At 59.3% G+C, this 19,332-nt stretch overlaps 3 protein-coding genes across 3 annotated transcripts; all 3 read left to right on the forward strand.

Moving 5' to 3' along the window:
* The first annotated feature begins 1,059 nt into the window (after positions 1-1,059).
* Positions 1,060-5,247, forward strand: LOC119094345 (WD repeat-containing protein 43). Its single transcript, XM_037217413.1, has 5 exons — positions 1,060-1,297; positions 3,066-3,325; positions 3,704-3,874; positions 4,508-4,672; positions 5,022-5,247. Exons 1-5 carry the CDS (start codon positions 1,121-1,123, stop codon positions 5,245-5,247), a joined length of 999 nt encoding a protein of 332 aa, XP_037073308.1. The 5' UTR covers positions 1,060-1,120.
* A 1,136-nt stretch (positions 5,248-6,383) lies between these two features.
* On the forward strand, positions 6,384-10,360 carry LOC119093097 (ESF1 homolog). The gene is made up of 7 exons (XM_037215988.1): positions 6,384-6,418; positions 6,840-6,988; positions 7,845-7,956; positions 8,528-8,672; positions 9,147-9,238; positions 9,579-9,709; positions 10,083-10,360. Exons 1-6 carry the CDS (start codon positions 6,398-6,400, stop codon positions 9,684-9,686), a joined length of 627 nt encoding a protein of 208 aa, XP_037071883.1. The 5' UTR covers positions 6,384-6,397; the 3' UTR covers positions 9,687-9,709; positions 10,083-10,360.
* Positions 10,361-13,282: 2,922 nt separating this feature from the next.
* On the forward strand, positions 13,283-19,115 carry LOC119094347 (N-acetylgalactosaminyltransferase 7-like). Its single transcript, XM_037217414.1, has 9 exons — positions 13,283-13,347; positions 14,265-14,431; positions 14,932-15,136; positions 15,558-15,720; positions 16,584-16,709; positions 17,095-17,202; positions 17,260-17,355; positions 18,238-18,306; positions 18,975-19,115. Exons 1-9 carry the CDS (start codon positions 13,283-13,285, stop codon positions 19,113-19,115), a joined length of 1,140 nt encoding a protein of 379 aa, XP_037073309.1.
* Positions 19,116-19,332: the final 217 nt, after the last annotated feature.

Genomic DNA, 19,332 nt, shown 5'->3' on the forward strand with positions numbered 1-19,332 from the left:
TGGACAACTTGCCACTGGGGTTGTAGTGATGATCAAATTACCATTTGATTTGATGTGGGCCTTTAGCTCTTGTCAATATTCTGTTCATGCTGTGACACTGTGGCAGATGGAGTTGTTGTCATGGAAACAGTTGTGGTACAACTGATGGAGAAGGGACAGGAGTCGGTGTGATATATGGTGCAACTGTGGTCATTGTGTGAGACTGGCAATCACCTATATTGTGTGGATGACCGAATACATTGTATGGAAACACCGAGCTAGAGCTGGTACTGGAAGTCAACTTTGAGCCATACATGGTGAAGAAGCAGCATTAGGAAAGCATGCAACGGGCGCGGGAATTAGTCGGATGTGTGCGTGAGGACGTTGGAAAGGGGGGGGGGGGGGGGGGGGACATGACGTTCCTACTCGTCAAAAGCTAGTTGCAGTACGAAGGTGCATGAAAAGGAATGGCTTCACGTGGAGGGACTTGGTTGTTCCCGACTCTTTGAGATGCTACTGCTTTGTATGAAAAACCTCCCAGAAAACAAAGTATGCTGGCGTCCGTTATACGGTGTAAGACGACCAAAAGGTTTGGAAGATTGCCGTGGGTTTGCGAAGACCTTGTACGCTGTGCAACCTCGCCACGTTTGGGAAGACATTTCCACCGTGCGTGTGTTACGGGAATTATCAAGAGCCGATGGCTGCTAAAAAACAGGTGTTTCCATAGTTCCTTGAAAGTGAAGAAGTCAGGCAGCGAGGCTTTATGCAACGCTGCGCGGCCAGAAACGCGCCTTTTCAGCAACGCTGGCAGGGCCAGGCGAGATAGCTCGAGGCGAGAAAATTCCAACACCTGATTTAAAACTTTTACGCTAGGTAGGCTATCGAATTTTTTGATAAGGCATCGCTTTACCACATAATTACCGAAGTTTTCCGAAAGGCTTTCATGAAATGAAAAAATAAGAGCTTGGTCCAGTATGGTCCCGTCTCAGCATGAAAGCTTATAATATCACTGCCTCGTGCTACTTCCCCCGCTTCAACACGCTGAGCGCGATTCTGGCGCGACCGTCCTTCGTAGCACACGCTGCGGCATAGTTGGTGGGGGGATCTGGGCTTTCGGGTTTCGTGTGTAAAATCAGTAATAATGAGTACCAATACCGAGTGCTGTGCCGCTTATTCAGATGACTGCAAGCTTTTGGCGTACTCCAGTCCCGACGGGCGACTTCAAATATGGGATACGGATGCTGGTACATTGAAGCAAGAGTACGTCCCCAGCTCGCACTTGTCAGCGGCAGCCACGTGTCTATCATGGCGCGCACAGGTGGGCTACATTATTTTGTTTTTGCACGGGTTTTGCTTGTTGGAATGCTCATGCTTTTTAGAGATCATGATAGACTAAGATGTGGTTTGGGCTAGTTATCCCATTTGAATATCTTTATCTCTGGCAGAAAGTGATATTAATGAGATGCATGGTCATGTGTAGTTTAAGTAGTAGGTGATTTGAACATCATTCAGATTTGTTATACAATTTACAAGGTAATGTAGTCATACCATACTGTGATCATGACCTTGCTGTGAAGATTCAGACTGAACCCATTACTGCAGTTTGCAGAGAAGTTGTGATGGAAGGTTTTGATGGGGCAAATGTAGTTAGTCTTGGACATTTTATGGTGCCGTGAATGCATGGTGGGGAATATTTTTTGCAATGGAAGATTTCAAAGCAACTGTCTAGAAATCTCACCTGCTGACCAAATCTGCTGACTGAATCACAAGTTTTTAACAGCCAGGGGCTGGCCTACCTATCATCCTGACAGGGATGAGAGACATGGCTAGAAATGAAACCCCTGTCTGTGGTTTCCTTGAAATAGAGTATGTCTTCTGCCACTGGCATTAATAATGAAAATCACACTGGATGAAATCACCAAGTTTGTCATATGAACGCTCAATATGCTGGTGAAGGCGCCCGAAAGGCCCAATTACAACTTCTGTTACTATCAAGTGTAATGCAGAACCATTGCAAGACATTTATTAGAGTTTTTATTAAAAGTGCTGGTATTTAAAAACTACACTCCTATGTTTAAATGCACCAGGAAGAGTCACCAGTGATCCAATTGAATGAGGACCATGGTAGCAGTATAAGGTATATGCTTGCCTCTGTTGTATTATGCAGGCACTTACTATATATGTATTTGGATGTTTTTTTATCTTTGTGGACCATATTGTCATAGGCCTAGTTGCAGACACAAGGTTTTCACTGATAACATCAAAATGAACTACTTAAAAACTGAATGACACTGCTCTATGTAATCCACATGCTGTTGGATCCTCCTGCCAGTTATTGATTAGATGCATAACATAGCTCAGTCTAAGGGCATAAGACTAAGCCACAAGAAATATTTGGTGGCTTTTCTTGAAAGATTATTTTATGAATTCCTTCACTCATGATTGGGATTCATGATTCCCGATCCTTCACATCGTTCAGTTTGCTTCATAAACTGATTGATGTTCAGCAATTGCATTCTCATCATAAGTACAGCATCCTTGTTAACTCTGAAAGACAACACCAGCACATCTACCACACCATTTTTAAGGCTGATAGCCTTCCATATAATTTTATCAGTACAGCTATGTGCTGCATCCCAGAGGCTGTCATGAAGTTGTTTTGCTCATGTTAGGATGATTTTGAGATGGTGCTGTGGCATTTGTTATTGTGGTTTATAAGAAGGCATCTGCTTTGTTTAGTTTGCATGCAGAAAATTTTGCAGGAAAGCATGTAACAAACTTGAGAAGCATTGGGTATGCACAGTAGCTCACATTTTTCAACCAGGTTTGGATGGCATTCAGGGTTTGTTGCAATGGAACACTGTTTCTTATGTGTTGACTTCTATGCCCAATTTTGTTTTACATTTTAAGAGCTGCCATAGAACATTTACTTTCTATTTAATTTTCCACACTGCCATCAACTACTTGTTGATCAACCATGGCTGGGTCCCCTGCCTCTCTCCCCATGACTTTTGATGTCCCTTAGCCCTCAGCACTGGGTGCTGTCTCCCCACTGCTGGCCCATATTGACACCACTCTGTGGGCAGACGGCGGCGCCGCGCCACAGGAAGCAGCGCAGCCGGTCGGCCGGCGGCGGCGGCGACGGCCCGCTGCTGGCGCTCGGCACGCCGGCCGGCTCTGTGCTCGTCTACAGCGTGGTGGCGGGCGACCTGCAGACCGAGCTGAGCGGCCAGCACGCCGGCGCCGTCCACTGTCTGGCCTGGGACGCCGCCGGCGGGCACGTGTTCAGCGGCGGCGCCGACGCGCACGCCCTGCAGTGGGCCGTCGGCAAGGGCAGGGTCAAATGGTGAGCACGACAGCGCTGTACTCCTCCCCCCCCCCCTCCCGCCACCACCTGTTGAGGGTACCGGGGTGATGTCGGTCGGGAATACGCGGGTCTTCTGCTCGAGCCCTTCCGCAGGGGCTGTGGAGTGGAATATTGTTTGTGGAATTAAGGTTATTATTGCAGTACCATACCCGTGACCTGCCTTTACTTCATTCCTTTGTAGCTGTTTGTGCTGCAGCCCAGCGTCATGTGGTGCTACCTTCCATAAACAGTGATACCATACCCCTCCCCCTGCCTCTGCTCTTGAGGCGTCATGCACCAACCAAGGCACGGTGACCAACTGGGCGCACCGTCTCTGCGGCGCCGCTCTAAGCGGCCTCTGTGCCCGCGTGCCCCCAGCAAACTGAAGGCGGGTAAGACGGCCGTGCACAGCGTGTGCCCGCTGCCGGACGGCAGCTCGCTGCTGACGGCCAGCCGCACCATCACCTGGTGGGAGCTGGCCTCGGGCGCTCAGCTGCGCACGTACGCTGGCCACCCGGGCGAGGTCACCTGTCTCCGGCACGTGCCGCTGCCCGACCTGGACGGCGAGGGCGGCTACTTCATCAGCGCCGCCGCCGGCGGCCGCGTCGTCAGCGCCTGGTGAGACGGCAGGCTGGGGTGCCGCGCGACGGGACGGGACGGGACGGGACGGGACGGGACGGGACGGGACGGGACGGGACGGGACGGGACGGGACGGGACGGGACGGGACGGGCCGGGACGGGACGGGCCGGGACGGGCCGGGACGGGCCGGGACGGGACGGGACGGGACGGGACGGGACGGGACGGGACGGGACGGGACGGGACGGGACGGGACGGGACGGGACGGGACGGGACGGGACGGGGTGGGGTGAGGAAGGCGACAGCTCTGAGGAGGCCCATGGGGAGCCGCTGATGTATTGAGCGTCCGCTGCTCATTAATCTGGATATGTGCTCGGTGAGTCAGGAATGATATCTCCAATCCAGTGCGATTGTTATAAGTATGGATACGCAGCATTACATGTCACAGATAAATGCAGTGAATTTCATCTTCCGACGATTCGACCCAGTGCTGCTGCTGGCCCCCGGGCCGCCATTAACGACGGTAACCACGGCCACACCTCCCCGCGGCCGTTCTGAGTCGTCGGCGACCCTGACCCCGCTGCGACGCCGGCTCGCTCCGGCAGGCAGCTGACGCGCGACGAGACGCACCAGGCGGCGTCCGTGTCGTTCGCGCTGCCCTCGGAGGCGCGCGACGTGCGCGTGCGCGCCGAGGCGGCCGACGGCGCCGTGCTGGTGACGGCCGTCACCACCGACGGTCTGCTGCACGTGTTCGAGCGACACCTGAACGGGTGGGTGTGGCGCCGCTGTGGCCGGCTGTAGGGTCACGCGATGGTGGTGAGGAGAGAGGGTAGAATTTTGCGGTCTGGGTGTCGGCCGTTGTGGGAAAGGTTGGGTTCTAGTGATTGAAGTGTTATGGCGTACCTTTGCTGTTGTGTAGTGTGGGCCGCTGGCCTGAGTCGTAGTGCGTGTGGTGCCATGCCGAACACGGCGTCGAGTGGTGCCAGGGCTGTCAGGCCGCAGTGTGCTGTCTCACCGTGACCCATCCGTGGCCTGTCGCGTTACCTGTTGCCCATGACCTGTTGTCTGTGACCTGAACACGATCCGCTGACGCTGACCGGAGGCCGTCGTGTCGGGCAGGGTGCGCAAGAAGCCGGTGCGACCCAAACTGACGGTGCGCGTGGCGACGGAGGGCGCCGCGCCGCGCCAGCTGCCCGTGCTGGCGGCCCGGCCCGGCGCCGAGCAGCCGGCGCGGCTGCACCTCTGCCACGGCTCCTTCCTGCGGCCCACCTTCGAGCGGCTGGTGAGCGCGGGCATCGGGCGCGTCCGGGTCGGCCAGCCGCCGGGCGGACCAGGGCGGGGCTGACTGCTGGCCGGGACAGCGGCGGACTGCTCTCCCGGGCAGGACGACCGGTGTGCGGGGCTGCCGACGACCGGGGCAGCGGCGGACTGCTCTCCCGGGCAGGGCGACCGGTGTGCGGGGCTGCCGACGGCCGGGGCAGCGGCGGACTGCTCTCCCGGGCAGGACAGCCGGTGTGCGGGGCTGCCGACGGCCGGCGCAGCGGCGGACTGCTTTCCCGGTCAGGACGGCCGGTGTGCGGGGCTGCCGACGGCCGGCGCAGCGGCGGACTGCTTTCCCGGGCAGGACGACCGGTGTGCGGGGCTGCCGACTGCCGGGGCAGCGGCGGACTGCTCTCCCGGGCAGGGCGACCGGTGTGCGGGGCTGCCGACGGCCGGTGCAGCGGCGGACTGCTCTCCCGGGCAGGGCGACCGGTGTGCGGGGCTGCCGACGGCCGGGGCAGCGGCGGACTGCTCTCCCGGGCAGGACGGCCAGTGTGCGGGGCTGCCGACGACCGGGGCAGCGGCGGACTGCTCTCCCGGGCAGGACGGCCAGTGTGCGGGGCTGCCGACTGCCGGGGCAGCGGCGGACTGCTCTCCCGGGCAGGACGGCCAGTGTGCGGGGCTGCCGACTGCCGGCTAAGAGTCCGCGGACGGGCTGAAGTACGGACTGAGGCGCATTGGGGCGGCATCGCGTTACGGTGGTTGTGATGCGGGCCTGCGTGTGCGTGTTCTGGCCGCGCTCTTAGTCCTGCGGGTGTCGTTTACCACGCTGCGCTGGCAGTGTCTGCGCCGCGAACGCCGCCGCCGAATCCCGTCCCCACTGACCCCCGCGGACCCCCGCTGACCCCTGCTGACCCCTGCTGACCCTGCTCTCGCCCGGGCAGCCCTACCACACCGACGAGCCGACCCTGTGCCGGGTGCGGGCCGACCCGGCGGGAGCCGCCGCCGCCGCCGCCTCGGCCTCGTCCGTGACGCGCGTCAAGACGCCGGCGGCGGATGGCGCAGCGGCGCGCCAGCTGGCCGCCGGCCACCTCTCCGCCGGCAGGAAACGGCGGGCGGCCGCGGCCGGCGACGCCGCCGGCTCCTCGCCAGCCCAACTACCCATGGAGCAGCGGCTGGGCGCGCTGGTGGCACCACCCGCTGGCGGTGCGCTGGCGGCTCCTTCGGCGGCCAACATGGCGCAGCTGCTGGTCCAGGTACGCAGCGCGGTGTGTGGAGTTTCTGGTGTGAGCTTAGGAGGGGGAGGAGGAGGGGGGGGGGGGGGGGGTTCGTGCGGTGCGAGCGGGGATGGAAATACAGGAGACGCGGAGCATCTTAAATTCTATGCTGCCAGATTGTTTTGGCCCTTCAGGAGTGTGCATAGTGCTGGATAACCAAGAAATGCGTTTGGTATTCAGTGGTAAGGGATTGTATGTGGTTTCGCGGAGTTCATAGACGCTCATAGATGTTCACAGATGTGGCACGGTTGTTGGAAATTGGTGAGGTTAAAGCGGTTGCAGAATCTAGCGAACCGCGCATAGCCACCATGTAATTGCCGCCGCTGCTGTCGTTCTCACAACCCGTCGCCGCTGCCGCCCCTGGCGCCGCTTGACGATCGCCCCCCGCCGGCCGCCGCAGGGCCTGGCCAGCAAGGACCGCACCATGCTGCGGACGGTGCTGCAAACCGAGGAGGCCGACGTGATCCGCACCACGGTGCAGGCACTGCCCGTGGACGCCGTGCTGCCGCTCATCGACAGACTCGGCTACATGCTGCGCTTCGCCGACCAGTGAGTCGACGGCCGGGGCTGAGGCTGAGGCTGAGGCTGAGGCTGAGGCTGAGGCTGAGGCTGAGGCTGAGGCTGAGGCTGAGGCTGAAGCTGACGCTGAGGCTGAGACAGACTGAGGCTGAGGCTGAGGCTGAGACTGAGGCTGAGGCTGAGGCTGAGGCTGAGGCTGAGGCTGAGGCTGAGGCTGAGGCTGGAGCTGAAGCTGAGGCGAGGCTGAGGCTGAGATTGAGGCTGAGGCTGAGATTGAGGCTGGGGCTGAGGCTGAGGCTGGAGCTGGAGCTGGAGCTGGAGCTGGAGCTGGAGCTGGAGCTGAAGCTGAAGCTGAGGCGAGGCTGAAGCTGAGGCTGAGGTTGAGGTTGAGGTTGAGGCTGAGGCTGAGGCTGAGGCCGAGGCTGAGGCCGGAGCTGAAGCTGAAGCTGAGGCCAAGGCTAAGCTTTGGGGGGGGGGGCGTTTTCATTCGGATTTTACGGCTGAGGTAGGACTGGTCTACACATGACTGACCACTGATATTTGTTCATGTATTGTGTGAACAAACATATAGTATGGATGATCATAATATGATGAACTACAGCATCGTCACGTGGAATCATGCTCTCCGACATCACCACAGAAGACTGCACCGTTTACGTTTTCTAATGTTAAGTTTTGTAAGAATGCTCAGATTATCTGTTTCGGTGCTGATTTGGCCAACACCTCATCTGCGTGCCCCCCGTTCCTCGCTAGTGGACGTTATAAGCTGCACCATCGCAAGCTCCCCTGCCCGCTTGTCTGTGGGCAAGGCGCTGCGCTCAGGCGTGTTGTCTGCGTGTCTGGGTGTGCGGGCTACTGACCCGTGCCGGCCCGGCGCCGCGTGCAGGAGTTTCTCCGGCCTCAAGTGGCTGCGGGCGGTGATGGAGCGACACTCGTCCTTCCTGCTGACCCAGAGTGACCTGGACTCGCTGCTGGCGCCCGTCTACAGCAGCGTACAGGTGAAAGCCGCTCTCGGCCGTCCCCCAGAGGCGTCGTGGGTCCCGGGGGTCGTGCGACCCGTGGCGATGGCCTCGGAGGTCCTGCCCCCTCCGAGACCGGGTCGGGTCTCCCCGCTGAGCGCGGCAGCGTTCGTAAAGCCTCAGTCGTTCTGTCGCTGGCGGCTTCAAACCGCTGCTACAGTGTCGAGCCCGCGGTGTTTGGGCTGTCGTCGCCGCTGACGCAGCCCGCACTGAACCGGGGGCTACACTACTGCAGAAGCCAACTGATGTGTCGGACCCAGTGACTATCTTCGCCCGCGAGCATGACACCATTGTTTTGGGTTGGGTTTGCACTAAGTTGCGTTGCCAGTTGGGATTGTATGCGGCGGTGTCGCTGTGTTTCACTGTGTGCCAGCTTTGCGAGTGGGACAAAGTCATCAGAAATAGCCCCGCAACAAAGGGGCCCTCTCGGCACGTGTCGCTCGAAAACAAGAATGTCCGATGCACTAGCGCCGCTGCGGTCCGTCTGCGTGCGCCAGTGCCGCCAGCGTGTCCGTGCGTCTGACCGACCAGCCTCGCGCCTGCGCGACAGGTACGGCTGCGCTCCTACCCGCGCCTGCTGCAGCTGCGCGGCCGGCTACAGCTGATCGCCGGCCAGATGGCGGCGCGGCAGCGGCAGGCGGCCGAGCGGGCCGGCGCGGCCGCCGACCAGCCGCCGCTGCTCGCCTACCAGGACGGTGAGGCGCCGACGGGGCCGACCGGACCCGACGTGGAGGGGGGGGGGGGGGGGGGGCTGGGACAGAGTGGAAAACAGGGACCGGACCGGGCCGAACCAGACTACTGGACGTGGGGGGGGGGGGGCTGGGACAGAGTGGAAAACAGGCACCGGACCGGCCGAACCGAACTACTGGACGTGGGGGGGGGGGGAGGGGGGGGGGGGGACTGGGACAGAGTGGAAAACAGGCACCGGACCGGCCGAACCGAACTACTGGACGGACCAGGCATTGTCAGTTCATTCATTGATGCATGGCATTCAGTGTTGTGTATTCACTGGTCACTTTACACATTTTCTCAAGTGTTTCGCTGTTTGTGTTCTTGCTGCTGTGTTCTGTGCTTCCCGGGATTCCCACGCGTAAGCTGTCTACTCCCATCGTGTGTCGGCGTCCACGCTCCTCTGATGCGTTACGATATCGACGCGCCCTGTCCGTCAGACTCGTCGGACGACGACGGTGACCTGCTCGGTCTGCCGGCGCACTCGCCGGGAGACCTGTCGGACATGTCCGAGGACGACCACCCGATGGAGGTACGACCGCTCCCCAAACCGAGGGCAGCCCTGGTGCAGGGGTGCGGGCTGTGAGCGAGGCGCAGGGTGGTGCGGCGCTGCTTCAGGCATTGGTGTGGGGTGGGGGATGTAGGCCACCCTCAAAGGAGAGCATAATATTGCCCACAAGAAGGAAGAGGTGCCAAGCATGTGTTGGTGGTTTCCGTAGAGAGCTCATCAAGGCTTGGCTTATGTGAACATTGCCAGGTCACGAAAGCTCGCATCCAAGTGACGAGACTCGCAGGGGTTGGAACTTCCGCCGGTGTGGCGTCGCGAGGCGTCTGGTGGACGTCTCGCGCTGACTCAGCCGTCCTGCCGCCAGGACGAGGACGCGTCGGAGGACGGCTCCGAGCCGGAGGACGGCGAAGAGCCCGACTCGGACGACAGCGACGAGGACGAGGACGAGGACGAGCTGATGAACGGGGACTGAACGGCGTCGCGCGTGCAGCGACGGTGAGGCGTCAGTCTGTGTAATGGTTCTCAGCGAGCAAGGTTATAGGGCGGCATAAATGCTACGCCCGACGACCCCTGTCATCGTCCCAAGTTATCACGTGATCACGTTGATGTTTATGAATGGCCCAATGTTTGGGATGGTCGGAGATTGTTGCGTTATGAACCCGTTTTCTTGCACGTATTACGCCTGTGTCTTCAACAGTGCCTTCGGCGGTAAGTGTCGCGTGTTTCTGGTGTCTCCATGCTGTGCGCGTGTCGCGCACTCAGCATGTTCAGAGCCCGATGGTCGCGAGTGCATCGTGTCCCTAGCGTGCGCAGCTGCCGTTTTTCTGTGCCATTCGCCGACCTAACATCCATCCCCGTGTGTTCGCAGGTTGAGAAACAGCCTGGTGCCGGGGCCCTGGGGGTCCAGCCAGACCGACGCACCGCCGGCCGACAGGGACGACATCTGTTGACGTTTTGTGTAATTAACGGGAGATGAGATATTTTTATCGGCTGGTGCTGTGTGCCACTGGTGACCTTTCGATGCCTTTTAGCGGTGCACATGTGTGACGGATGTCGCTCCTTCAGCTGCCGCCGAGTGTGTTAACGTGGTTACATCTGCAGAGCATGCTTTAGGGCGAATACATGGTCATGACGCATCATCGCGAACGCCGTGTGTGGTGACGGACCGGAGCGGAGCAGTGGAGTGGAGTGGAGTGGAGTGGAACCGGACGGAACGAGGTGGAGCGGAACCGGAGCGAGTGGGGGCGCACCGGAGGTGCGTGGTGAGGGACCGGAGCGGAGTCGGAGCGGGTGGGGGCTCGCCGGAGGTGTGTGGTAGCAGCCCGGAGCGGAACAGGAACGGGTAGGGGCTCGCCGGAGGTGTGTGGTGGCGGACCGGAGCGGAGTCGGGGCGGGTGGGGGCTCGCCGGGGATGTGTGGTGACGGGCCGGAGCGGAGTCTGGGCGGGTGGGGGGCGGGTGGGGGCTCGCCGGAGGTGTGTGGTGGCAGCCCGGAGCGGAACTGGAGCGGGTGGGGGCTCGCCGGAGGTGTGGTGGCAGCCCGAAGCGGAACTGGAGCGGGTGGGGGCTCGCCGGAGGTGTGTGGTGACGGACCGGAGCAGAGCCGGAGCGGGTGGGAGCTCGCCGGACAAATGAGTCGGTGCCAGGAGCAGTAGGACAGATGTGGCGGCGTAGGTGGCAGCTAGATGACTTCTTGCGTAAGGCGCACAACATTCGCCTGGGTGTGATCCCTACCACGTGAGGTAATGGGCAGTCAGACCGCAAGAGACACGTGTGGTGGCGTCATCGACCTGCGTCTGATTGCTTCCAGCTTGGGTTGATGCTGTCACTGATTGGAATCGCAAGGTAGCTGTGAGCTGCGCTGCGCATAGTAGAGTGATGGTGCCAGATGAAACCAGGCACTTCTTGGCCAAAGATCAGTTATGTTTTAACACGGTGGCTATCGGCAAATCTATACCAGTTATCGGGGATGCGGATTGCTGACCAAAGAAGGAGGTGCCAAGTTTGAACGAGAGACGAGTAAAAAAAGGACGAAGGCCTTCTGTGGGGGTCCGTCATTTTTGAACCGCATTTCCAGAGAAGCATATAGCAAATTTTGTACCTGTCACACATTAAAAAACACGCTACGGCGTTCCTGCTTCCGCTTCATCCGGCTTGTTTCGTTACTGAAGCCTTGTTACGGCCGCAACTCTGCATTCGTGCTTAGCAGTCCTGGCCTCTGGGGAGGTAGCGCAATACTGTTCCGCGTCGGACCAACTCGCATCACCTCCCCTCCCCTCTTGCCATTTTCCTGGCTCGGAGCCTGGCTATGAGGGACACGCTTGCTGGGCATTTTGGTTTGGCCCTGGGACGTCATTCCCTTTCCAGCGCCCAGCACGCCTCTAGCGGAATATCGCCTGCTGTCTGGCCAGTGACCCCGCCCGTGCCGTGGGCCCCGGCCGACCACCTGGTGCCCAGTTCGGTCACGGCAGACCGTTTTTGCCCGCTGTCGGCGAGGTTATGATCAGTGCGGTCTGTGGTCATGTGGAAGACCACCGATACGGACTTCTTCCGGTGCATTCGTGCACGCAGAGGCGTAGCCAGGATTTCGATTTTGATAGCAAGACGCTCACGGCTATATTTTTTTCCCCTAAGACTGCGCAGTATTGAATTATCGTAACAGGCCATTTGATGGCTATCACGCCCTAAGGCGATGTTTTTGCTCCCGAAATCTTAGCGTGCATCCGCTTCTGCGCCGCATAAGCACTTGGTGCCTGGCGTGCGCGGAAGGTCTTCTGTGTGCGACGGAGAGCAGATGTTCAGCGTTGGTCGTTGCTCGTAGATCAGAGTGCATTGAGCTGCACACGTTTTGTATGTTTTCAACATAGTTAAGCCTGACTGCTGTTTGCTCCGGACAGCCGTTTGTCTGGCAGGCCTACAGGGCAGGCGAGCATTAGCTGTTAGGCCTGCACAGTTGTCTGTCATCAAGGAGAACGCGCTCTTTCCGTTCAAGTACAGAATATGGCAACGTCACCGATCAGGATCAATATAAAGGATCAGCACCAGGTGAGAAACGAAGTTCAACGTGACGTCACTTAACTTCGGATGGCCCAGCCCTTCAACGGACAGCCCATCCCCGGTGGAATATTGCTGGTCAGTCCTGGTCCTGAACGTTGCCATTTTTGTTTTGCAAAACTGTTGGCAGAAAACGTCGTACGTCCCCCCGCGCCCTGCATATCGCTCACCGATCGATAGCGTCAGCAGTAAAGCGTTTCACAAGCAGAAGTGCGCCCAGTTGTGCTCGCGGTTACATTGACATTGCGTACCGTGTTGCACATGGCGGACGGCGAGCGAGGTTGATCAGTGACCTGACCACGCTGCAGGCGTCTGTCCGTCTCGCCGTGTGCGTGGCGTGTGCCGCCACCGCGCTATCAGCAGCGTGGTACCTGCCCAGTGTCAGGAGCGTGGACAAGAGCGACCCGCTGGCCGATCAGCTACACGCCGCGTTTCTGGAGGCGTTGGCAACAAACCGCACGGTAAGGCTTGCGTTGTGGGAAGTGGGAAGGCACAGGAACAAACCCGTGCGTTGTGGGAAGCCGTGGCCCGTGCTTCTCCGGGGTAATTTGAATCTCTTGAGGATGTTTTATCAGGTGTGATCTGCTGGATACCGGACTTGGTGTAGTTCGCGTTTTTGTGACACGGGCTTGGCGCAAGAGCGATAATTTTCCGTCGCAAGAAATTGTATGCGGTTGTAAATTATGCATGCGTTTGTCGCCACGTTGCGCACGACGTGAGGCCCAGAAAGGGTGCTGAGACCACGTGTTTACAGAGTTACGAGAGGTAAAGTCGAACGTAAATATTGGAAAAGAAAGCAGATTATGGCAATGCACGCCAGCATACTGGTGTAAGCTGAAGCGTGATGATAGTAATTATTCGCTTTGCTGCCGGTCCTCTTCAGCTGGCACCAAGGATCGAGGCTGCGGAGACGGCTGCCAGCGGGGCTGAGGCCAGCAAGCCGGCGCCCCGCGGCCCGCCACTGCCCTTCACCAGCACCGTCAGCTGGACCGACCACGGCTGGAGCCGCTACGGCATGAACATGACGCTCTCCGACCGGCTGCCGCTGCGGCGAGCCGTGCCCGACACACGTGACCTCGGGTGAGCGGCCGCCGAGGCTGGGACACCTGACCTGGATTAATCGGACCGGGACACCTGACCTGGACTAATTGGACCGGGACACCTGACCTGGACTAATCGGACTGGGACACCTGACCTGGACTAATCGGGCCAGAGTACCTGACCTGGACCGACCGGACCGGGACACCTGGCCTGGATCGATCGGACCGGGGCACCTGACCTGGACCGACCGGACCGGAGCACCTGACCTGGACCGACCGGACCGGAGCACTTGACCTGGACTAATCAGGATGGAACACTTGATGTGGACTAACCAGGCTGGGGCACCTGACTTGGACCGATGAGGCTGGGACACCCGGCTTGGACTACCCGGGTGGGACACCTGACCTGGACTAACCGGGGTGGGACACCTAACCTGGACTAATCGGGCCGGAGCACCTGACCTGGACCGACCGGACCGGGATACCTGACCTGGACTAATCAGGCTGGGAAGTCTGACCTGGACTAATCAGGATGGAACACTTAATGTGGGCTAACCAGGCTGGGGCACCTGACTTGGACCGACGAGGCTGGGACACCCGGCTTGGACTACCCGGGGTGGGACACCTGACCTGGACAAACTGGCCTGGGACACCTGACCTGGACTACCCGGGGTGGGACACCTGACCTGGACAAACTGGCCTGGGACACCTGACCTGGACAAACTGGCCTGGGACACCTGACCTAGATTAACTAGCCTGGGACACCTGACCTGGACTAACCGGGGTGGGACACCTGACCTGGACTACTCGGGCTAGGGCGCATCCCTCAGCCTCGCCGCCCATGCGTCACCAGAGACATTTTATCTAGGGCGCTGAAACAATTAGCGATGAGAGGTATGTAGGCCGCAGAGAGCCCTCTTACATGGAACACCTTGTCAAATTCGTTCTCTGGAGCAGGTGCCAACGGCGACACTACCCGGCGGCGCTGCCGGCCGCCTCGGTCATCATCGTCTTCCACAACGAGGGTCTGTCGAGCCTGCTGCGAACGGTGCAGAGCGTGCTGGATCGCTCGCCGCCTCACTTGCTGCACGAGGTGCTGCTGGTGGACGACTTCAGCCACTTCGGTAGGACCCGCAGTGTCCACGTGTCGCCGTCTGAAGGCGACGCGCCAGTCTTGCAGGCCGGCTGGCGGCGTGCTGCCGGTGTGCTATTTGACATACACGAATTGTTTGTAAATCTATAATGGTCAAGATGTATGCATGCACTATGTGGGGTAAATGTTAAACAAAATAAAGCGAATTAAGGTAGAGCGTATTGCTAGGTTAATGGTGATACTTGACATGGCTTAAGACAAAATAATGCTGCATAAAGCTACACAAGGCTCTGTCATGTACCACGGGACTGTTTTTTGTTGCGGGGGGGGGGAAGGACTCCAGCTCAAGCATTAGTTTCTTTGCTGTCACCTTTAGGCTGATAATGGCCTTAATCCCATTTTGAGGCCGATGATCTCGAAATCCACAAAGATTACCCCCAAATGTGACGTTTTCACACACAATTAACAAGCTGCCCCCCCCCCCCTCCCACACCCCGTCACCGGCGGCTGACCGGTACCACCCAACCCCAGCTGACCTGGGCGAGCCCCTGGAGTCGGCCGTGGCCCCTCTGCGTCGGGTCCGGCTGCTGCGCTCCGGCCGCCGCGAGGGCCTGATCCGAGCCAAGAGCCTCGGAGCGCTGGCCGCCGGCGGCGAGGTACTGCTCTTCCTGGACGCCCACTGCGAGGTCAACACGGGCTGGCTGCCGCCGCTGCTGTCCGCCGTCGCGCGTGACAGGTGAAGGGGCGGAGAGGCGCGCGGCGGCGTGTCCGCGGTCGGAGTGGGCGTGTCAGGCGCGGTCGTTGGTTCAGCTGTGGGCTGAGTCAGTCGCCATCTTCTCCTTACTGTGAGGGTCAAATGGGTTTGATCTTTGACTATGGCGTATGTGTGGCTATGCGACCATGTGGAGCCGAGCATCACGTGCCGCGTGTTCATTTAGCACTCATTCATATCGCATTCAAGCAACACAAGAAACCGACGCACCCGTAACGGATGACGTACTCGTAGGAGACCGTGTGTCGAGCTGTGCGTCTGCCCAACTCTTTTTCACACGTAGCTGTAGCTGTAGCTGCGTAGCTGTATACCATAGCTGTGCTCCCGTACTGTCTATCGCACTGTTTCTGCTGCGACACGGCCCGTCGGCCTGCCTCACGCGCAGGCGGACGGTGGCCGTGCCGCTCCTGGACTCGATCGACAGCCGCAGCTTCCAGTATCGGCCGCTACATGGCGCCACCGTCGGCCCCCAAGGCTCGCCGCTGCTGCCGCGGGGCATTTTCGACTGGGCGCTCCGCTACAAGGAGCGGGTGCTGACGCCAGCCGAGGTGCAGAGCGGCGCTGCCGCCAGCGCCCCCTACAGGTGACCCAGTGTCGCTGCCTCCCAGGCTGCGCCTCCAACACACAGGGGTGTCAGGTGGCTGCAGACATGCGCGCAGTAATATTCCTGCAGTTTCGGAGGGTGGGCAACGTACGTGAAATTGTCAACGGATGCCCGGAATGCTCGCAATAAATACTCGGAACACTCGTGGAAGCGGTGCATAGCGCAGATTGGCATGCTCATGATTTGACATGACATGGATTCGGCATGGCATGGCACGGGCACGGGGTGTTCATTGCAGATGGCCATAGATACCTCCAGCGCACCGTTAGGTTGCAGCTGTTGCTGATCACACTTGCCAATTTTCCTTTCAGCTCAGCAACGCACTCTGGTGGCATTTTCGCGATCTCCCGCTGGTGGTTTTTCTACCTAGGCGCTTACGACCCACAGCTGCTGGGATGGGGTGCTGAAAACATGGAGCTGTCCTTCAAGGTAGAATGTGGCGTCTGCTTTTCAGCGATCGGGCCTGACCGTTGGTGCTTCACGAATTGGCGAGGGCCCAGCCCGCTCACAGTGAGATGTGACATGAGGGCTTTTGCTTGCGTTTTGCCACTGTACTCATTTTATTAGGTGGTCACAGCAACGTGTGCGTGTGCTTCATGTCAATACCGTAACGTTAATAAGACCACCGTACCTGACAGGCAAAGCGTGTCTTTTGCAGTCAAATGTTTGGATTGCTCACAAAACATCCCACACAACTCTGCTTGTACCTTGGAAAGCCCTCCGCGTGGCGAAGTCTCCTGGCACACCCTTGCTCTCGTGGTGCCAGGTCGCGCGGCGTCGCAGAACACCAGGTCGCTGTGCCGGCAGGCGTGGATGTGTGGCGGCGCCGTGCAGACGGTGCCCTGCTCCCGCGTGGGTCACGTGTACCGGGACCGGACGCCCTACGACTTCGGTGACCTGCCCGCCCGGGCTGGCGGTCCCATCATCAGCGCGGTACGGCCGGGGCGGCCACCGCGGCTGGCTCGGGGCCAGCTGTCCGTCTGCCTGCGCCTGTCACGCGGGGAGAAATACCGGAGGCGGGATGAAGAGAAGCCTGGCTACGTGATGTCACGTCATCTGCTACCGTCTCCGATGCCTGGCCATCTTGGCAGCGGATAGCTTAGTCAGTTCAGTTGTGCGCTGTGTTTCAATCGACCTCGGTGTGGAGTCAATGTCAATTGCTGTACCACGCAGCTCCAGAATGCGACGAGCAGTAGGAAGCAATATTATGCGATATGATGAGCAATAATGCAGTCATCCAAGCCTTATGCCGACAACCAATGGCTGGCCTCTTCACCATCCCGCTTCTTCGTTTTGCCTGAGCTCGTGCTGTCCTCAGGCTGCCAACATAAGCAGCTTTTGGGTGGGCTTCACTCCACAGAACTTCCTGCGCGTGGCCCACGTCTGGATGGACCAACATCGCGAGCACTTCCTGACGGAGGAGCCCGCGAGCCGACATATCGCCATTGGTGACGTCAGCGATCGTCAGCTGCTGCGGCGTCAGCTGGCCTGCCGCAGCTTCGACTGGTACCTGGCGACGGTGGTGCCCGAGCTGACGGCCATATACCCGCCGCCGCCCGTCAACGCCTTCTGGGGTCAGGTCAGCGCCACACTTGTGTATGCAGGCCCAGCTGTTGGTGTGAAGCCCGCATGTGGGCTTCAAGGCCGTCGCCATTCTCGCAATATAGTGAGCCTCACGCTGTCACCGCAAAATATTTCCACAAAGCCGCTCTGTCAGTCCCGGTGGCTTACTTGGTTAGAGCGCCTGTGTCTGGATTCACCCGCCCGTGGCGAGGTGCGTTCGAGTCGGTTTAAGCGCTCCTTGTTTGCCTCTGACCGGAATGGCCTGCGGCCGGTGGCGGCGCCCGCGCTAAAGGTCACGCCATGTCAGAGGATAAGAAAGGCCTTTTCGAGCATTATTATGACCGTTATGACTTCGCCACGAAATTATGCCGTTGACCTAGAAGAGTGCAATCGGATGGTGGGGTAAGGTTTTACGAAACAAGTACGAGTTGGCGTGGGTCCTTGTCCTAGAAATATGTCCAACCGAAAAGCTTGGACCAGATTCTGCTTTCTAACCACATGGTCCAGTGGCCATGTGTTGGCACAATGGTTACCCCAAATTTTAGTACGATAGAATTCAAGGTGATAAATGACGTCATAGCTTTTAGTAAAGACGCTGGCACGGTGAACTTCTTTCGCTCTTGAGTCTTCCCGTTCTTTGGGAGCCAAGGTGGCTCTATGTGTCAATCCAGTGGCTAACTGAGGTTGACCCAATCGGTGCGCTTAGCTCAACACCGTGGCCCTGCCCTACCCCGGCTCGTGAACCGCCGTCCTGCCCCCCCCCCCCCCCCGGCCCGTAGGCCTCTTACTCTTTTCTATCCACTCCAGCCCGTGGGCCTCTGCCCCGCCCACCCCGGCTCTCGAGCAAGCCTGCCGACCCACCGCGCCTGACAGGGCCGGCCGCTCCTCTCTGTCGCAGGTGGTGCACGAGGCCACCGGTCTGTGTGTCGTCACCGGCAGCCCGGTGGAGCCGCTGGTGCAGACGCTGGTGCTACGCCGGTGCCCGCCGACCGGCCCCGGCCAGGTGCCGACACCCGCCGCGCCTCTGCGCCCTGACGAAGGGCCGAGTCGTGGGGTAGAGGGGAGGAAGGGGAGGGACAGGCAGAAGAGGGCGAGAGATGGCCGTCGATATGTACCGTATATTGCATGCGGTTGGCGGATATGCTGCACGCCCGATGTCACGTGTTTCGAACAAGGGTTGATAGAGCTGTTAGCTCACCATGTTCTGACTTGGCGACATCGAACATCAAAAGTCGCTATGACAAGCATCTAAGCATCGACTTCATTAAATGTCTCGACTCGTACTCTAACAGCTATCTCGACTCGGCTCTTGTAGTGTGTCTATAGTCTAAGCTTTTACTTTGCTTTCAAAACCATCAGTTAACGCATGTACTGCGTACCAGGTAGCTGATGCACTGGGGCACCACCACCCGTCACACCACAATCATCGGCTCTTCAAGGGGGCAGCATTGGCGTCACAGCGAAAATCCCATAATTGCGACGGGCTCGGCTGCCTTCGACAAAGCGCACTGCTCGAACGCTGCCATTCGACACGGCCTTCGGCCCGTGCAGGTGCACTCTGCTCCTACAGCGTAGCAGGGCATCTGTGCCCTAACCGCCGTCCGTGCCTTAACCGCCGTCCGTCCCGTTCGCCAGGTGTTCCGCCTGAGCTTGGCCGGCAGGCTGATCTCGGGGGAGACATGCGCTGGCTTCATGCCATCCCTCGACTCGGTCGTGGCTTCCATCTGTCCCAGCGAAGCTGCGGTCATGACCTGGGCCTATGACGAGGTGAGCTGACCCCCTTCCGTCTGTCCCAGCGAGGCCGCGGTCATGACCTGGACCTGTGACGAGGTGAGCGGCGCCCCCTCCCCCGCGCCGGTGGTTCGACACCGGAGGTGTGAGGGGGTCTCAGCGCGTGACGGCTTACACGTCGGTTACCAGCCGTGGCAATGATTCCCTCCTGTCGTGATGGGAATGTTTCGGGACGATTGACAGTGCATTGGTACAGATCTCA

Source organism: Pollicipes pollicipes, unplaced genomic scaffold, assembly GCF_011947565.3.
Source record: "Pollicipes pollicipes isolate AB1234 unplaced genomic scaffold, Ppol_2.1 Scaffold_4002;HRSCAF=4701_pilon_pilon_pilon, whole genome shotgun sequence".
NCBI classification, from domain to species: Eukaryota; Metazoa; Arthropoda; class Thecostraca; order Pollicipedomorpha; family Pollicipedidae; genus Pollicipes; species Pollicipes pollicipes.

Excerpts from the sequence above, each read along its gene's own strand:
- LOC119094345 (XM_037217413.1), top strand. The coding sequence starts at position 1,121 with ATGAGTACCAATACCGAGTGCTGTGCCGCTTATTCAGATGACTGCAAG. Across the intron at positions 1,298-3,065 it reads GTCTATCATGGCGCGCACAG|ACGGCGGCGCCGCGCCACAG; the intron begins GTGGGCTACATT and ends CTCTGTGGGCAG. Across the intron at positions 3,875-4,507 it reads TGTCTCCGGCACGTGCCGCT|GCAGCTGACGCGCGACGAGA; the intron begins GCCCGACCTGGA and ends TCGCTCCGGCAG.
- LOC119093097 (XM_037215988.1), top strand. The coding sequence starts at position 6,398 with ATGGCGCAGCTGCTGGTCCAG. Across the intron at positions 7,957-8,527 it reads CCGTCTACAGCAGCGTACAG|GTACGGCTGCGCTCCTACCC; the intron begins GTGAAAGCCGCT and ends CCTGCGCGACAG. Across the intron at positions 8,673-9,146 it reads GCTGCTCGCCTACCAGGACG|ACTCGTCGGACGACGACGGT; the intron begins GTGAGGCGCCGA and ends CCTGTCCGTCAG.
- LOC119094347 (XM_037217414.1), top strand. The coding sequence starts at position 13,283 with ATGAACATGACGCTCTCCGACCGGCTGCCGCTGCGGCGAGCCGTGCCC. Across the intron at positions 17,203-17,259 it reads ACTTCCTGACGGAGGAGCCC|CTGGCCTGCCGCAGCTTCGA; the intron begins GCGAGCCGACAT and ends CTGCGGCGTCAG. Across the intron at positions 17,356-18,237 it reads TCAACGCCTTCTGGGGTCAG|GTGGTGCACGAGGCCACCGG; the intron begins GTCAGCGCCACA and ends TCTCTGTCGCAG.